Source organism: Nelumbo lutea, chromosome 1 (genome assembly GCF_056320005.1).
Source record: "Nelumbo lutea isolate HS-2025 chromosome 1, American lotus-T2T, whole genome shotgun sequence".
In the NCBI taxonomy this organism is placed as follows: domain Eukaryota; kingdom Viridiplantae; phylum Streptophyta; class Magnoliopsida; order Proteales; family Nelumbonaceae; genus Nelumbo; species Nelumbo lutea.
In genome coordinates, this window is record NC_142684.1 from 120569214 (window position 1) to 120584184 (window position 14971).

General features: G+C 38.0%; 1 protein-coding gene across 2 annotated transcripts in view; it reads right to left on the bottom strand.

Moving 5' to 3' along the window:
• Positions 1–627: 627 nt before the first annotated feature.
• Positions 628–14971, bottom strand: part of LOC148877157 (Protein kinase family protein) — a 32717-nt gene continuing 18373 nt past the window's right edge. The window contains exons 6-13 of one of the 2 annotated variants that reach the window (XM_088982009.1): positions 14708–14787; positions 12755–12839; positions 12522–12653; positions 4727–4840; positions 4499–4546; positions 2726–2801; positions 1943–1999; positions 628–927 (exon numbers count right to left, since the gene is read on the bottom strand). In XM_088982009.1, the coding sequence (XP_088838135.1) occupies positions 881–927; positions 1943–1999; positions 2726–2801; positions 4499–4546; positions 4727–4840; positions 12522–12653; positions 12755–12839; positions 14708–14787 (639 nt within the window). In that variant the 3' untranslated portion in view covers positions 628–880. The remainder of the gene's footprint in view (positions 928–1942; positions 2000–2725; positions 2802–4498; positions 4547–4726; positions 4841–12521; positions 12654–12754; positions 12840–14707; positions 14788–14971) is intronic. The other variant, XM_088982017.1, reaches the window with a different exon arrangement.

Below are 14971 nucleotides of genomic sequence, written 5' to 3' on the forward strand. Positions count from 1 at the left end.
ATACTTGTTTTTCCATGTAGATTGTAAAAGTATAATTTTTTTTTCTATTGAAATTATTAATTTATTATGTATGGATTTAATTAATAGAATTTAGTGATGAGAATAAAATAAATATGCTTTAAATATATGATTCAATGAGAGTGTATGGGAGTTAGTACCTTAATTGTATGATTTATGAGAGGGAATTGAGTGCATTGAATAATATAATCAAAACTACATTTTCTACCCTCACAATAGAGGGATCATACTTGGGGGCATTTTAGTCAAAAAAATATTCCAAAAAATTTAGAGATTGTTTGTATAGATATAGATTTGTACTAAACCTCGAAATATCCTTCAATGTCTATGACACAAGTTTCAAATTCAAAGGCTTTTGTAGACAGACCCGTAATCATTTAGTGCAAAGTCAGAAAAAGTATCAAAAGTATCCAGTAAACAAGTTCTAACCCTCGATGGACAAGCATTGCTGTCCATAAAGGAGAATGTCATGCCACCATGACCCTATTTGTTAACAGAAGATTATCTATTACATATATCCTTAACATGATAACATCAGTCAGATTATGTACTTATAAAGTTATAATTGAATTAGGAATTTATTACAAACTAGCACAGATCAAAAACGAATTTGCATGTAATCAAGCTTACCTCGAAGAAGAATAAGAAATTATATAACATTTATACAACATATTATAAGGAAAAAATGGTGGTCGAGATTAACTTACCTCGTTAACTGCCATTTTACACTTGTTTACAAAATAATTGAAAGGAAATGAAATGATCGCAATTTCTACAGTAGCTTTACATATCATATATATATATATAAAGAGAATGAAAATACAAACTCGAGTATCATATGAAGATGAAAGAAGTATAGAATTCATGTATCACCACTTGGGTTTGCACTTTCTTGCAGATTCATTTCACCTGCATAGGCATTAAAGAATTTAAATTTCCAACAATGGGTTTATTGTCATTTATGCTACTTTAGGTTATCAAGAAAACATTTTTATAACTTCTAAAGGAATAACGTAATAAAATTATAAACTATTAAAAGTCTCATTAAATTCTTTGAAGTGAACTTAAAATTACAAAATTTTGGAGGCAAATCCTTGTGAATGATAGAAATGCCCTTAACCACTTATATGGAGTTTACCACAATTATCCATGCCAACCTTCTTTTTTTATCAATAAGTCGTAAGTTTCATTAATAAAAAAATTAAATACAAGAGAAAGGGAGATAAAATCTCTTAAAACCCCCACCTTTAGACAAACAGACAAACAATAAAAACAAGACTGTAGTGAGCCCAAAAGATAGAGTCCCTAGACCCTAGTCACCCCTTGTTTGGCTAACCCATCATCAGCAAAGGAGTTAGCACTTCTTTTTACCCAGTTCAGTTTAATTTCGATATCCTTAGTCAAACGCTTAAATTTCCTCTTCCCATTGCTGTAGTTCCAAAAGCTAGCATTATCTTCTTTTAGCCAGCCCACTACCAATTTAGAATCTCCGCCTGTGACCAATTTAGTGATGTTCAGCTCATTAGCCCTTCGAATTTCTTCTAGGACAGATGAGATCTCAGCCCAGAGAGCATCACCCACTCCAATTGGCCCCAAAAACATAGTTATTATCCTACCCTCCTCGTTTCTTAGTAACACCCCCAATACGTGAAGGACCTAGATTTCCAATGCTACTTCCATCAAAATTTTAATTTGAAGAAACCACTGGGAGGAGTCCAAGTACATGCCAACCTTCTTTTGATGTTAGAAAAATTAAATGATACATTATGCCCTTCATTTTTTCAATTTAAGATCAATATTGTTCATTTATTTTTTATCAGCAGATCATATGCATTACGTAAATATAACAATCCTTTGTCAAAGCTATTTAACATTTAAAATTAAAAATAATAACTTCAGGAAAATTAAAATAGGCTAACCATACCAAACAAGGAAACAAGAGATGGTGCCTTTGAAGAACCATCTGATCTCATATCCATACCTGCAATCAACATAGAAGCTAGTGAATACATACACTTTATTGTTACAAGATATGGGGAAACCACTTTCATAATATATGCATACATCATAGGTCATTTCCATTTTGTGTGCAAAGAAATTTCATAGAGTAATTTTCCTTTCCAGAAAGCAGTGAGACATCAGTGGATAGTAATGTATGCCACATAATTTCCTTGGAATAGGAAAAAGAGAAAATCAGGACCATCCAGAAATACAGCCATGCATGTCAACGGCCACAAATTAAAAAATTACTAAAATTACTTTCTTCTGAAGTCCCTCCTTGTGAAAACAAATCGAAAATGCCTGCAGTAAATTTAAAGGAAAGCTAAGCATGCTCAAAAGGGTAGGAAGAGAGATCTACTCTCCATCTTTGCTTTACACCTGTCCATGAAGAAGGTTATGCAATCATTCTCCATATCACATAATATTGCCAGCTAAATTTATATCTTCATGATTTTCCTGATCACCTAAAGTTCTGCTACATTTTGTGGACATCTTAAAAAATCCAATAAGCACAATCCTCTAAGCACAGGTCACATGGTCAACATTCAAATGTGAAACCCAAAAACCAATGACATGCAAGGAAAGAAACCATATAGACATACAATGTTCCAAAAGGAATTTAACATTAGCAAGGGATAATCCGTTGTGACAAGATATGGATATTTATACTTGTTGCAGAAAGTAATTGAAATATAAAATCACAAACCTGAAGTTCCAATGGATTTTATGTCTGACTTCTTGAAAGTAAATCCTAGGAAATTGGCATCTTTTGATGTCAACATCTGCAATATCCAACATGGACAAACATAATTGAAGGTGTATTTCATGTCGCAAATAGCATATTCTTCAATAAGTGGTGTCTATTACAGAAGCCTATCCTTAACAAGAAAGTTGTGAAAGTGGTACGTGAATGCATGAGTTCACATATGCATGTAGAAAAGGGGTGTGGTGGGATAAAAGGGGTCTACCGGCTATACTTCTAAAACTTGTTACAAGCAGCTAATAACTCCTAATTTTTAAGACCATTGGTGCAAGAAACAAGAAAAAGCCATTTGTGTATCCATGACTATTAAGCATATAGCAGATCCAGTGAAAACTCAAACATGGGGATATGGAGAAATTTAAGATATAAGTTGATAAGGAATTTAACATGTTGCAGGTATAAACAATGATCTCAGAACTCAGACAATGAATTGTAGTCTGAGTTCTCTCATATGCATTACTCACAAATCTCCCTTGTATTTAATTTATTCCTCACTTCAAAACACAGATGCATTTTTCAAAGTAGAAAGATGCTGTAACGGAATAGAAAGTAAAGGTAAATTTTATTTGGAGAGAAGTTAAAGAACATAAAAATAAACTTCATTTGGCTACTACAACTAGCAGCAGTCCAACTGTACTGTCAATCAATGATTGGATACTTCATGCACTACAAAGTGAAAACCGTAACAAGTATAATCAAAGAACTACTTAGATTGTTTGGGGTAGGTAAGTCTACAAAGGAATATGGCAAAAGGCTGCTCGGCAAGTCTTTCTAGGTAGATGATTGTTTGGGGTCTTGTCTTTAAAGATCAAGACTGTTTGGTTCATGTTGTGATCTACCACCCAATCAATTACTGCCATGCACTCGTCTTCAGGTCTTTCAGTCTACGCGATAGAAAACGGGAAAAGTCCATTTTTTGGTCTTTTGAGCTTCCTGTAGACCAAAAGACATGCCAAAAAGATGTGCCAAACACCACCTTATGCTATAATGGTTGAGCTATTAGTCTTCTAGCAGAGGCTCAAAATATTGATACTTGATACACAAAATTGGATATTGAGAGTTCTGTTCCACATAAATTCCTTTTTTTTTTTTTTTTGGATGGCATTTTGTTAGTGGAGATGTCACATCACCTATTAACATGGTTAATAATTGAAATCACCTGACTCTATATTTAGTGTATCAATGACCCTGAAAACCGATACATATCAATACTTTGAACCTTGCTTTTAGCAAGGTCTAAAGTTAGCTTCATAGAGGGGTTGAATAGGGATGGTGATAGAAGGTGAGTGCATGGCAGTAATTGATTGGGTGGACTCTGCAGCAGCTGGACCTTGGACACATAAGAGAGGCTAGAGTACTAGTTGCTCACCTTAACACATCATTCAAGTTCGTTCCCAGATACATTAATGCTCTAGTAACTACAATTATTCACTTACCAGAGGAGAGGTAGGAAGGCCGACTCTATTATGGGCAACTCCAGGCCTGGGGTTATGATAACGTATCCAAATCTGATTCATCCCTGGTGTATTTTCTAGTCAGAATATGGGTGTTTTTTTATCTGTTTTTGTTCCCTGATATTAGCTTTTAGCATCAGAGTTTCTTCTTAAAATGAACAAAACCCCCTTAACTATGTTGCTGATGGGGAAAAAATCACTTGTGCTATAATAAAAATTCAGAAATTCAAGAAAAATGAGGACAAATCAAACAATTAAGCACCTTACGCCAGGGTCCCACTCTCGGCAATGCTGATGGTGAACATTCTACCTATAAGGAGCAAAGAATTAACACGAAGATCTTAAAGTGATAGAAAAGAAAAAGATAACACGAAGATCTCAAGTCAAAGAGGTACTCAAGGATCACAAAAGCCAATAACAATTTAATAACAATGACATACATCCACTAATAGGGAATGCCGCAGCATTTACCAGTATTTTGAGTACTTACTTCATCAAACTTCTCAAAATTTTGTGTATCTAATTCTCCATTGACTGTAGGTTTATAGGCAGCTTCCATCTCATACAGCATGTCCCACTGAATGCCTTTAAACCATGGATGTGCCTGAAAACACATTTCAAGAGTGAAGGTCAAAATTTCATTGCCTACTTGCATCAGAAGAAAATATACAAGCACATAGTGCATTTGGCACTTCAGGAGTAAATGTACAATAGAAATCTAGTGTAGTCTTGTTATGCAATTCTCAAGGTTGTTTTATTGTCAGTTCCTTGGTTTCCAAGAACATCAATTGTTAGTTGTGTTGATTTTTGTAAAGTTGATGGAGTACATTTTTAGTAAGTTGGTTATAGGTTGCTTTTCTTGGGTTGGTACTGGGTTTTCAGAATAGGTTACACCTATATAATATATTGGGATGAAAGTTAAGGGCCAATGGTGTGAGTTGTATTCAAAATTATGCTTGGTTTTCTTGAAAGAGTCTTCAATGGGTGAGAAAGAAAGGGAGAAAGGGTGTACAAGGGATTAAAGTTGGTTTTACGGTTAAAACCACAAGAAGTGCTGTATTTTGTTATCTATTAGCTTCCACAGTTAACTTAGTTCAATAGTTCATAACAAAGGAAAATTGAGGATGTCAACCATAGAATTAGAGCAAGATGGGCAAAATGGAGGGATGCATCTAGAGTCTAATGTAATAGGAAAATACCACTTTGGCTAAAAGGAAAATTCTATAAAACAAAGGCCAGCTATGTAATGGAGAAGAGTGTTGGACAGTTAAGAAACAGCACGTCCAAACAATGGGTGTGGCAGAAATATGAGTGCTCAGATGGATGAGTGGTAAAAGTGGAAATGATAGGGTTAGAAATGAAGTCATATGAAAGAACCTAGGATATGAAAGAACCTAGGAGACTCCAATAGGTGATCAAATGAGAGAAAGTAGGCTATGATGGTTTGGTCATGTGCATAGAAAACCATCTATAGCATCTCTTAGAAAAAGTTATCTACAAAAGCTAGGGGCCCAAAAGGACTTCGGTAGTAGTAATAAGAAATTATTTAAGCACCCATATTTTAACTATTTAACCATGAATATGGCACTGAACAGAATAGAATGGTGAAAAAGGATTCATGTAGTTGAACCCATCAATGTTTTCGAATTGTCGTTGACCCGGACGATCAGACTATTTGGCTTGGGAATTGTCTAGGAAACCGGTTCCGTTTTACAAAGACTAAACTGCCCCCACTTAAGTATGGGATAGGAAGTCTCTATTAAAACTGCCACATAAGCACATAACTTAACAGAAATAAAATGACTAATCTACCCTTATTCGGCTAGCTCTAACACTCCCCCTCAAGCTAGAGAATATATGTCATATAATCCCAGCTTGTTACATATATAGTTCACTCTCCCTAAGCTTAAGCCTTTTGTAAACAAATCTACCCATTGATCACCTGAGCCCACATGTTCTATGCTTATCTCTCCGGTAAGGACCTTCTCCCTCACAAAGTGGCAATCAATCTCTATGTGCTTTGTTCTCTCATGAAAAACAGGGTTGGATGAGATGTGGAGTGCAGCTTGATTGTCACAGTACAATTTCATAGGTCTATCCATGGAGAACCCGATTTCTTGTAGGAGATTCCTCAGCCATACTAGTTCACATGTAGTGTGTGTCATGGGTCTGTATTTGGCTTCAACACTGCTCCTTGCCACAACTGTCTGCTTCTTACTCTTCCATGTCACAAGATTTCCTCCAAGAAATGTACAGTAACCTGTAGTAGATCTTCTATCAGACACAGAGCCTGCCCAATCTGCATTTGTATACCCTATTACTTCAAGTTTTCCTCCTGGTTTGTACAATAACCCACAGTTTGGAGCTCCCTTCAAGTACCTTACAATTCTAAGAATTGCATCCTAGTGAGGTATTCGAGGGTTCTACATAAATTAGCTCACACACTGACTGCAAAGGAGATGTCTGGTCTCGTGACAGTCAAATAGTTCAGCTTCCCTACTAGTTGTCTATACCTTCTAGGATCATCAAATATTTCCCCTGTATCACTGCTCAACTTAGCATTTGGCTCCATGGGAGTTTCAACAAGTTTTGCACCTAACAGTCATGTTTCATCCAACAGATCAAAAACGTATTTTCTTTGGCACAGGTTTACACCTTGTCTTGATCTAGCAACTTCTATACCCAAGAAATACTTCAATGTCCCAAGGTCTTTTGTTTGAAAATGATTTTGCAGAAAGGCCTTTAGTTTATCGATTCCCAATTTGTCATTACCAGTTATGACAATATCATCCACATAGACCACTAATAAAATCTTTCCGGCTTCTGAATCATAGTTGAACACTGAGTGGTCAACCTGACATTGTTTCATTCCAAAATTCCTCACCACTTCACTAAACCTCCCAAACCAAGCATGAGGCGATTGTTTCAACCCATAAATTGCTTTTTACAGTTTGCACACCTTACCATCCTCCCCCTGAGCAACAAACTCAGGTGGTTGCTCCATATATACCTCCTCAATAAGGTCACCATAAAGGAAGGCATTTTTAATGTCAAGTTGAAACAAGGGCCAACCATACATAACTGCTGGGGAAATTAAGACACGGGCAAAGCCAATCTTAGCCACTGGAGAGAAGGTCTCCATATAGTCCACCCCATACAACTGTGAATAACCTTTACCAACAAGTCTGGCCTTCAGACGCTCCACAATACCATCTGGCAGGTATACACTTATTTACAACCCACAACATGCTTACAAAGTGGAAGAGTAGTGAACTCCCACGCGTGAATATGCTGAAGGGCAGAGAGTTCCTCCTTCATTGCCTGCCGCCACCCAAGTGAGCTAAGAGCCTCTCGAACATTCTTAGGTATAGAAATAGATGACAACTACGTTTACCTTTTCGTAAAGCAATGGGAAGATCAAGTCCTAAAGGTTTAGGGACAGGAGCAACAACAGGATCCGCAGACAAGGTAAAAGTTGGAGGAAGAGCCGATGTCTGTCGATGAGTATATACGTGCTAGATCGGTGGTTGTTCAGTAGGGATCTGCACTGGAGGAGGTGAATGGTCAACCCCAACTGGAACACCCGGAACGGGATAACTGGCTGGAAGAGGAAGAGGAAGCAAAGGTGGAGACACGGATACTTCAGGTCCCGAGAAGAAGGGGACAGACTCAAAAAAGGTGACATCAGGATAGACAACACTTTCGAGTAATGGGATTGTAACACATGTACCCTTTTTGAGTCCGAGAGTAGCCAAGAAAGACACACTTAATAGAGCGTGCATCTAGCTTGTCTATTCCAAGACTCAGATTGTGAACAAAGTGCACACAGCCAAAGATACGAGGTGTTAATGGAAAGGGAGACAAGGTGGGGAACAAAATAGAGAAGGGAGACCAACCATGAAGAATGAAGGAGGGCATCCGATTAATAAGGAAACACGCAGTAAGTACAGCATCACTCCAAAATCGTTTAGGAGCACTCATATGATGAAGAATAGACCGAGCAATTTCAAGGAGATGACGGTTCTTTCGTTCAGCCACCCCATTTTGTTGAGGAGTGGATGAACATGAAGTTTGATGAATGATGTCATGCTGTTCTAAATACTGTTGAAATGAAGTAAGAAAGTATTCACGACCGTTATCTGAACGAAGAACTTTGATTGGAACACCAAATTGTGTACATATTTCAGTATGGAATTTTTGAAAAATGGAAAATAATTCACTCCTTTCTTTCATTAAATAAATCCATGTCATCCTTGAACAATCATCAATAAAAGTGACAAAATACTTGTAACCATTATAAGACTATTTTAATCGAGCCCCAAACATCTGAATGAACCAAAGCAAAAGGACTCAACATATGACTTTCAACTCTAGGACTGAAGGGAACACGACTCACACTGTAAAGACAACAAATGACTCAAAGACGGAACCAGTATCTTAAGTTCCTTGAGAGATGGATGTCCTGGTTGACAATGCCACTGTAGAGGAGTGAGTGAAGTCTGAAATGCAACTGACGATCCACCACCGTCAAGGTAATACAATCTACCAGCCTCATGCCCCCCACCAATCTTCTTCCTTGTCTTAAAATCCTGAAAAACACAAAAGGAAGGGTAAAATGTAATAGAGCAATTAAGAGTCTTGGTTAATTTACTAACAGACATAAGATTGAATAGAAACTTAGGGACATATAGAACAGATGATAAAGAAAGAGAAATCGTGTCAACATTACCAACACCACAGATGGGAGAAGATGAACCGTTGGCAAAGGTAACAGTTTGAGATGTGGAAGTTTCAGAGAGGGAAGAGAACACACCTGGAGTCCCGGTCATGTGATCAGAGGCTCCAGAGTCAATAATCCAGGGAGAGGGTTTGGATGACAGACAAGTTATACCTGAGTGGGCAAGGGTGGCAGTAGTATGTTGTGAAGTAGTCTGAAGGAACCTCTCATACTCATCACGTAGTACACTCACCATCTCCTTCCCAGAAACAGATGTAGATATGGAATAAGTTAGATCTGTTTGTTGGTTATCACTGATATCAACCCCACCAGGTACTGCATGATTGGCCCATGTAGAAGGAGGGCCATGGAGATCATAACAGAAATTCACCAAATGTCCATCCCTGCCACAATGGGTACACTTCCTTGTAGAGTTACTTTTTCCTTTACCACGGCCTTCCCCTAAGTCACGACCACCACCACGGCCAAATACGAAACCACCACAACCTCCTCGGGAGGCATGTCCTCCCCCTTTAGTACCACGTCCACCTCCTCTGGCTATCACAAATGCTAATCTATCATACTGTGTGGGATTCTCTGTAGGTCCCAAAGAAATTCTACGAAGCCGTGCAAACACTTCCTCAAGTGTAGGAAGAGTAAAGCCCCATAATATTTGGGCCCTAACTGGTTCATATTCTGATTTCAACCCCACTAAGAACCTAGTGACATCTAGTTCCCTTTGTTGTTGCTGAAACTTAACATCTAGAGTGAGGGGATGATAGACATTGAGTTCATTTCTGAGGTTCTTCATACTGGCATAGTACTCTTCTAGGATTTTATTCCCTTGCTGCAGATCAAAATACTCCTAATAAAACTGATATACCCTTGTAGTATTATCCTGCCCAGAATAAAGCTTCTTAGCATGTTCCCGTATGTCCTAAGCTGCATCTAAGAACATAAAGTTGACACTTATTTTGGGTTACATACTATTCCATAACCATGTCATGATTTGAGCATCTTCCTGTTCCCGATCATCAAACCCTGAAGAGTCAACAAGTGGTTTATCTTCCTTCACATGCTTCACTTTCCTCTTTGCCTTGAGAAAAACTTCCACTGATTTGGCCCATGGTACATAGTTCTCACCATTAAGTTTAATTGAAGTCATCTGTGCACCCAGATAGTCAGAGGGAATTACCACACTAGGTTTCTAATCACTACGGCCATCTCCAGTTGCTGTCGTGATGCTCTTCCAATTCTACTTCTAATCTGAATTACCGGTTGCCAACTAAGTACTTCTGTCAGGAGTTTGATGTTCCAGACACTACAGCAGTCCCCAAACACAGTTGATAGGTACAAAAACTTTTGTTCTTGTTCACACCACTACTGATTTCACAAAATCATGGATCACACTAACATTAATTCAGCAACTCACTGACCGCATACAAGCCCTCTTGAAGCTGCTCAATAGAGATTGAGCATCACAAGCACCACCACACAACCATAGCTGTCACACATGGTACAGATCTGTCTGACCTTTCCAGAGGGCACTACAAGTCCATAGAAAACATCAACTACTGCCACTACAGTAACCTGTCAGTCAATTCAGGTCACTTGTGACCAACAAAGGCTTCAAAACAACTATAGACCAACATAAAGGGTCAAACATAGCCTTACACCATTCGGCCACTGTAAACACAACCTGTTCTTAGACCTTTTTCCAAGAACCAAGGCTACAAACAACCCAGTTCTCTAGGTTCTGATCAGTCCCCGCAGATTTTGAAGGCTTTCAACCCAGAAATACCAACAACACACAAAAAAAAAAAGAGGTAACCAACCTTCGATGGAGAGCTTTAGTCGACCATCCACTTCTGAAGTTGTTTTTTTTTTCTTGAAAGCAGTCAAGTTCTGCGCAGAGGAAGAAGGACTGAGGTGTTCTTAGACCTAGGTCGAATTTGTGTTTTTCATTTATTTTCAGCCCAGAAAGAAGAAAAAAAAATGAGGTTACAAACAGAAAGGAGCAGGTCACAAATCTATGAGGAGATTTAGAGAGTGATGTCCTGCTCTGATACTATGTTTGTTCTGTAGCTACAGTAGTTCGAACCAGGAGAAAAGAAGAAGAAGAAGATGAAGAGATCAATCGAACTTGATAGATTAAACCCTATCAGTCGAACCTTAATATGGATTAGCCTCTAATTAGTAGTACAAAGACTAAACTACCCCCACTTAAGTATGGGACAGGAAGTCTCTATTAAAACTGCCACATAAGCACATGACAGAAATAAAATGACTAATCTACCCTTATTCGGCTAGCTCTAACATACCCCAAACCTAGTCCCTGGCCAAAAACCGTTGAATTGGTCAACGGCCCATTGACTCAGGCGGCTGAACTGTCAACTTGTTCAACCCATTAGACGGTTTTGGTCATTTTTTATTTTAATTGTTTTAAATGTTTTGTCAAAGCAAGCTGTCTGTTCGAACCGAACAGTTGAACCATCGACCCGAAAACTGGTGGCTAGAATGGTTCTAGTTTCAAGTCAGTTTTTTTGAACCCATATATTTGGAACCAATATTTTAAATGTGCAGGCGTGATGCAAGGTGTTCCACTACCTAGAGGAGTGAAGCGTAGTTCAAAACATAGGAAGCATAAGCCTTCCTGAACACAAGGTGTAAGCCTCCTTAAGAGGAGGAGTATTAGGAGGAAGAAGAAAGAGGAGGGGGAGGAGGAAGATGAGGAAGGAGGAGCTCATTTTTATTTATTTTTAATAAAAATATTTTATATTAAAAAGAATGGGGGATTTGGTCTTTCCCCTTCTCTTTTCTTCCCTTTTCTTTTCTTTCTTTTCTTCTCTTTCTTTCTTTTTCTTTCCTTTCCCTTTCCTTTACTTTCCTTTCTTTTTTTTTCTTACTCTTTTCTGTCTTTTTATATGATGCGTGTGTGAGGCGCATGAGGCCTATGCCTCTAACACGACTCATGAAAAAGGCATATGAAGCATACACCTCAGAGGTGTCAACACCTCTAGCATACGCCTCAGGGTGTTTTGAGGGCACCTCCCCCCTTGAGGCATGCCTCCAAGCGTATGCCTCCCACACCTTTTAAAACACTGGTTAGAACAAGGCTTAGATGACGATGATATTGATGCTATCTATTATCTTCCATACTAAACAACAGGTTGATATCTCTGTGGACGTGGACACAGGACCAAACCATATAAAAATCTTGTTGTGAAATATGCAAGGTTTAGGTTGAAGCCAATAGGTTTTCAACAAAAGCAGTACATGAAAGGAGATATAGATCAAGTAGCATTTAATAAGTTAATAGATATTGCACAACTATTCATGCATCACGAAAAATGGGAAATCAAATATCATGTTAGCATGGAAAATTGTGAATCTTCTTTGATATAATTTGTTTGAAAAAGTTTAGGTTATTTTTTTGTTATTCTTGTAAAACTGTTCTGCAGTGATGACACCTATCACCTGGATCTCTTGTATCTCTTTTTTTCGCAATAAATTATCAGTTTTATTTATCTTCAAAAAAATCATGTAAAGACATCAAGAAGATGTTTACCTTTATTTCTTCCACTCCTCTGGTCCCCAGCCTTGTTTCAACATCACATAGCAAGTGACAAATCAGATCCTTGGCTTCATCTGAAATTTTTGGTTCCTCGGGGAACTTCAAGCATGTTTTCCAATTAATTATCTGATACGCAACAAAAAAAGTAAATATGTTTTGCATGACAGAGAAGAAAATAAGAAAGGCATAATCCTCGTGACGTACCTAAGAAGCAAAAATGACTTTACCTTCCGACAAGTGATCCTTGGATCTTCAGAACAAAAGGGAGGATAGCCGATAAGCATCTCATACATTATTGCACCCAAAGACCACCTAAAATACACAAAATTTGTAGAAGTTTAGGGAACTAATTATGCCAACGAAAAATCAATTTCATCCACAATGAAGCCTATCAAACAATAAGCTAAAAGCAAGGTTCAAAGTTTCGATACGCATCGGCCGATATGTATTATATTGGGGGCTTCCCGATACGCCCCTGCAGTGGCTGTTTCGGGTTAGACCATGGTTCAAGGGGTAGACAGGCCTTAAACCAACCCCTCTGAACCAGATTGAAAAAAAAAAACTAGAAAAAAAGAAAAGAAAAATGAGCCTCAATACAGACTGATATGCCCCTACCAGTGTATCGGCTGTATCGATATTTTAAACCTTGGCTAAAAGATCCTTTATAGAAACTAGAGCATATTCCATAGAAGTCAATGATGTGAAAAAACAAATTCAACTCACAAAACCTTATCCCAATTATTTGGGTCATCTGCACATTTTGTTTCACCAATACATTATCAAGGAACAATCAGGAAATAGTACATTGAAATGAATATATCAGGAATTTTGGTTGAGGTGAGACGATCACCCCATGCCTGTAGTCTCTGCTTGGGTTCTAGTGAAACAACCACACGCCTATTAATCTCCTGTCTTTTTGCTTTCTTTATTTGGTCTTGGTTCTCTTCTCTCTTTGGGTGCAGGTAGACCCCACCCCTGGGCTTGGTGAGCCTCTTTGATCCAAATTTTTCAGGCAACCAAAGATGTGTGGAAGGGTTACGTGGAGAGCTACAAGAGCAGCTGTGCCTTGGTCAGTTTGAGAGGAAAGAAACAATATGATCTTTAAAGGTGTGGTTAGATCCAAGAAGGAAATTGTAGGTACCGTTAAGGTTATTCATTGGTTGAAAACAATTGATTTGTTTAAAGACTTCTCAGCTGAAGATATATACAGGAATTGGAGTGTTGTGGCAGGTTCTTTCAGGCCTATTGTACAGGAACTTTGTTCCCTGCTAACACAAGAAAGGGTGAAGTTGAACTTTGATGGAAGCTCTATATGCCATACGGGCTCATGGGTATAGGGGGTATTTTCAGAGATGGAAAAGGCAGAATAATTGATATGTATTCAGGACCAATGGGAGTGGGAAATTCTTTGAGAGCGGAGGTCATGGCTTTGCTTCAATGTGTAAGATATGCCAAACAGTTGGGGCTACACCACATTGAGATAGAAGGGGATGCCAAATTGATAACTAGGTGGATGCAGTCAGGTTGTTTGGGAGCCTGGACACAGGGACTACTTAAGGGATATTTTTAGTTTAACAAGGGAGATTAGTGTTTACTTTAAGTGGACAAGAAGATCAGCTAATGGATTTGCTGATACCTTTGCAAAATAAAGGATGGTATGACTAAGTGGAATTATACCAGAAATGATTTTTTCCAAGGGAACTTAATGGTATCACATAAGCAATAAGATAAGATCAAGATGTTTTTTTATGATTTGCAAAGAAAACCAAGAATGTACTAGAGGACTGATTAAGTGCAAGTTAAAAGCTCTTAAAGGACAAAAGAAACCCAAAATGGACCTCTTCAAGTAGGGAGAAGGATTAGACAGCTCATTCTTTAACAGAAGATATGCCCCTACCTAGTGTTGAATGGATGACTGGAATTCATACAGCTCACCAACCTAGGTGCAAGAATATGGATGATGAAAATAATGGCAACTAGAGAAGATTTACCCATGATGAATTCTTCTAATCATTTGATATATGACCTTGTGTGGACCCACAAAAAAATATATCAAACCATTTTACTATCATTCAACACAATAAAGACTATGATATGTCCAAACAATAACACCAGCAGTTGTCACCAAATAAAATCAAGCAGGTATTGATTGGCAAATAATTTTCAGAAGTAGTTCCCACCAGTCACATTCTATTCCATAACCTTTCTTCATCAACACTTCAGGTGCCATATAATCCAGAGTTCCTACAGTAGAATAAGCCTGCAGAACAAAGATGCATAGTAATAAACTCAGTGTAGATAGGATATACATATAAACAACGTAGCTAACAAATCATCAACAGCAACATAGCTAATTATAGTTTCATCATTATTTTAGTAGCACTGAAAGCCACTGACTAAAACAAGAAAAAGAGAATGCCTGGATCATAGAGCAAAGATGTTAC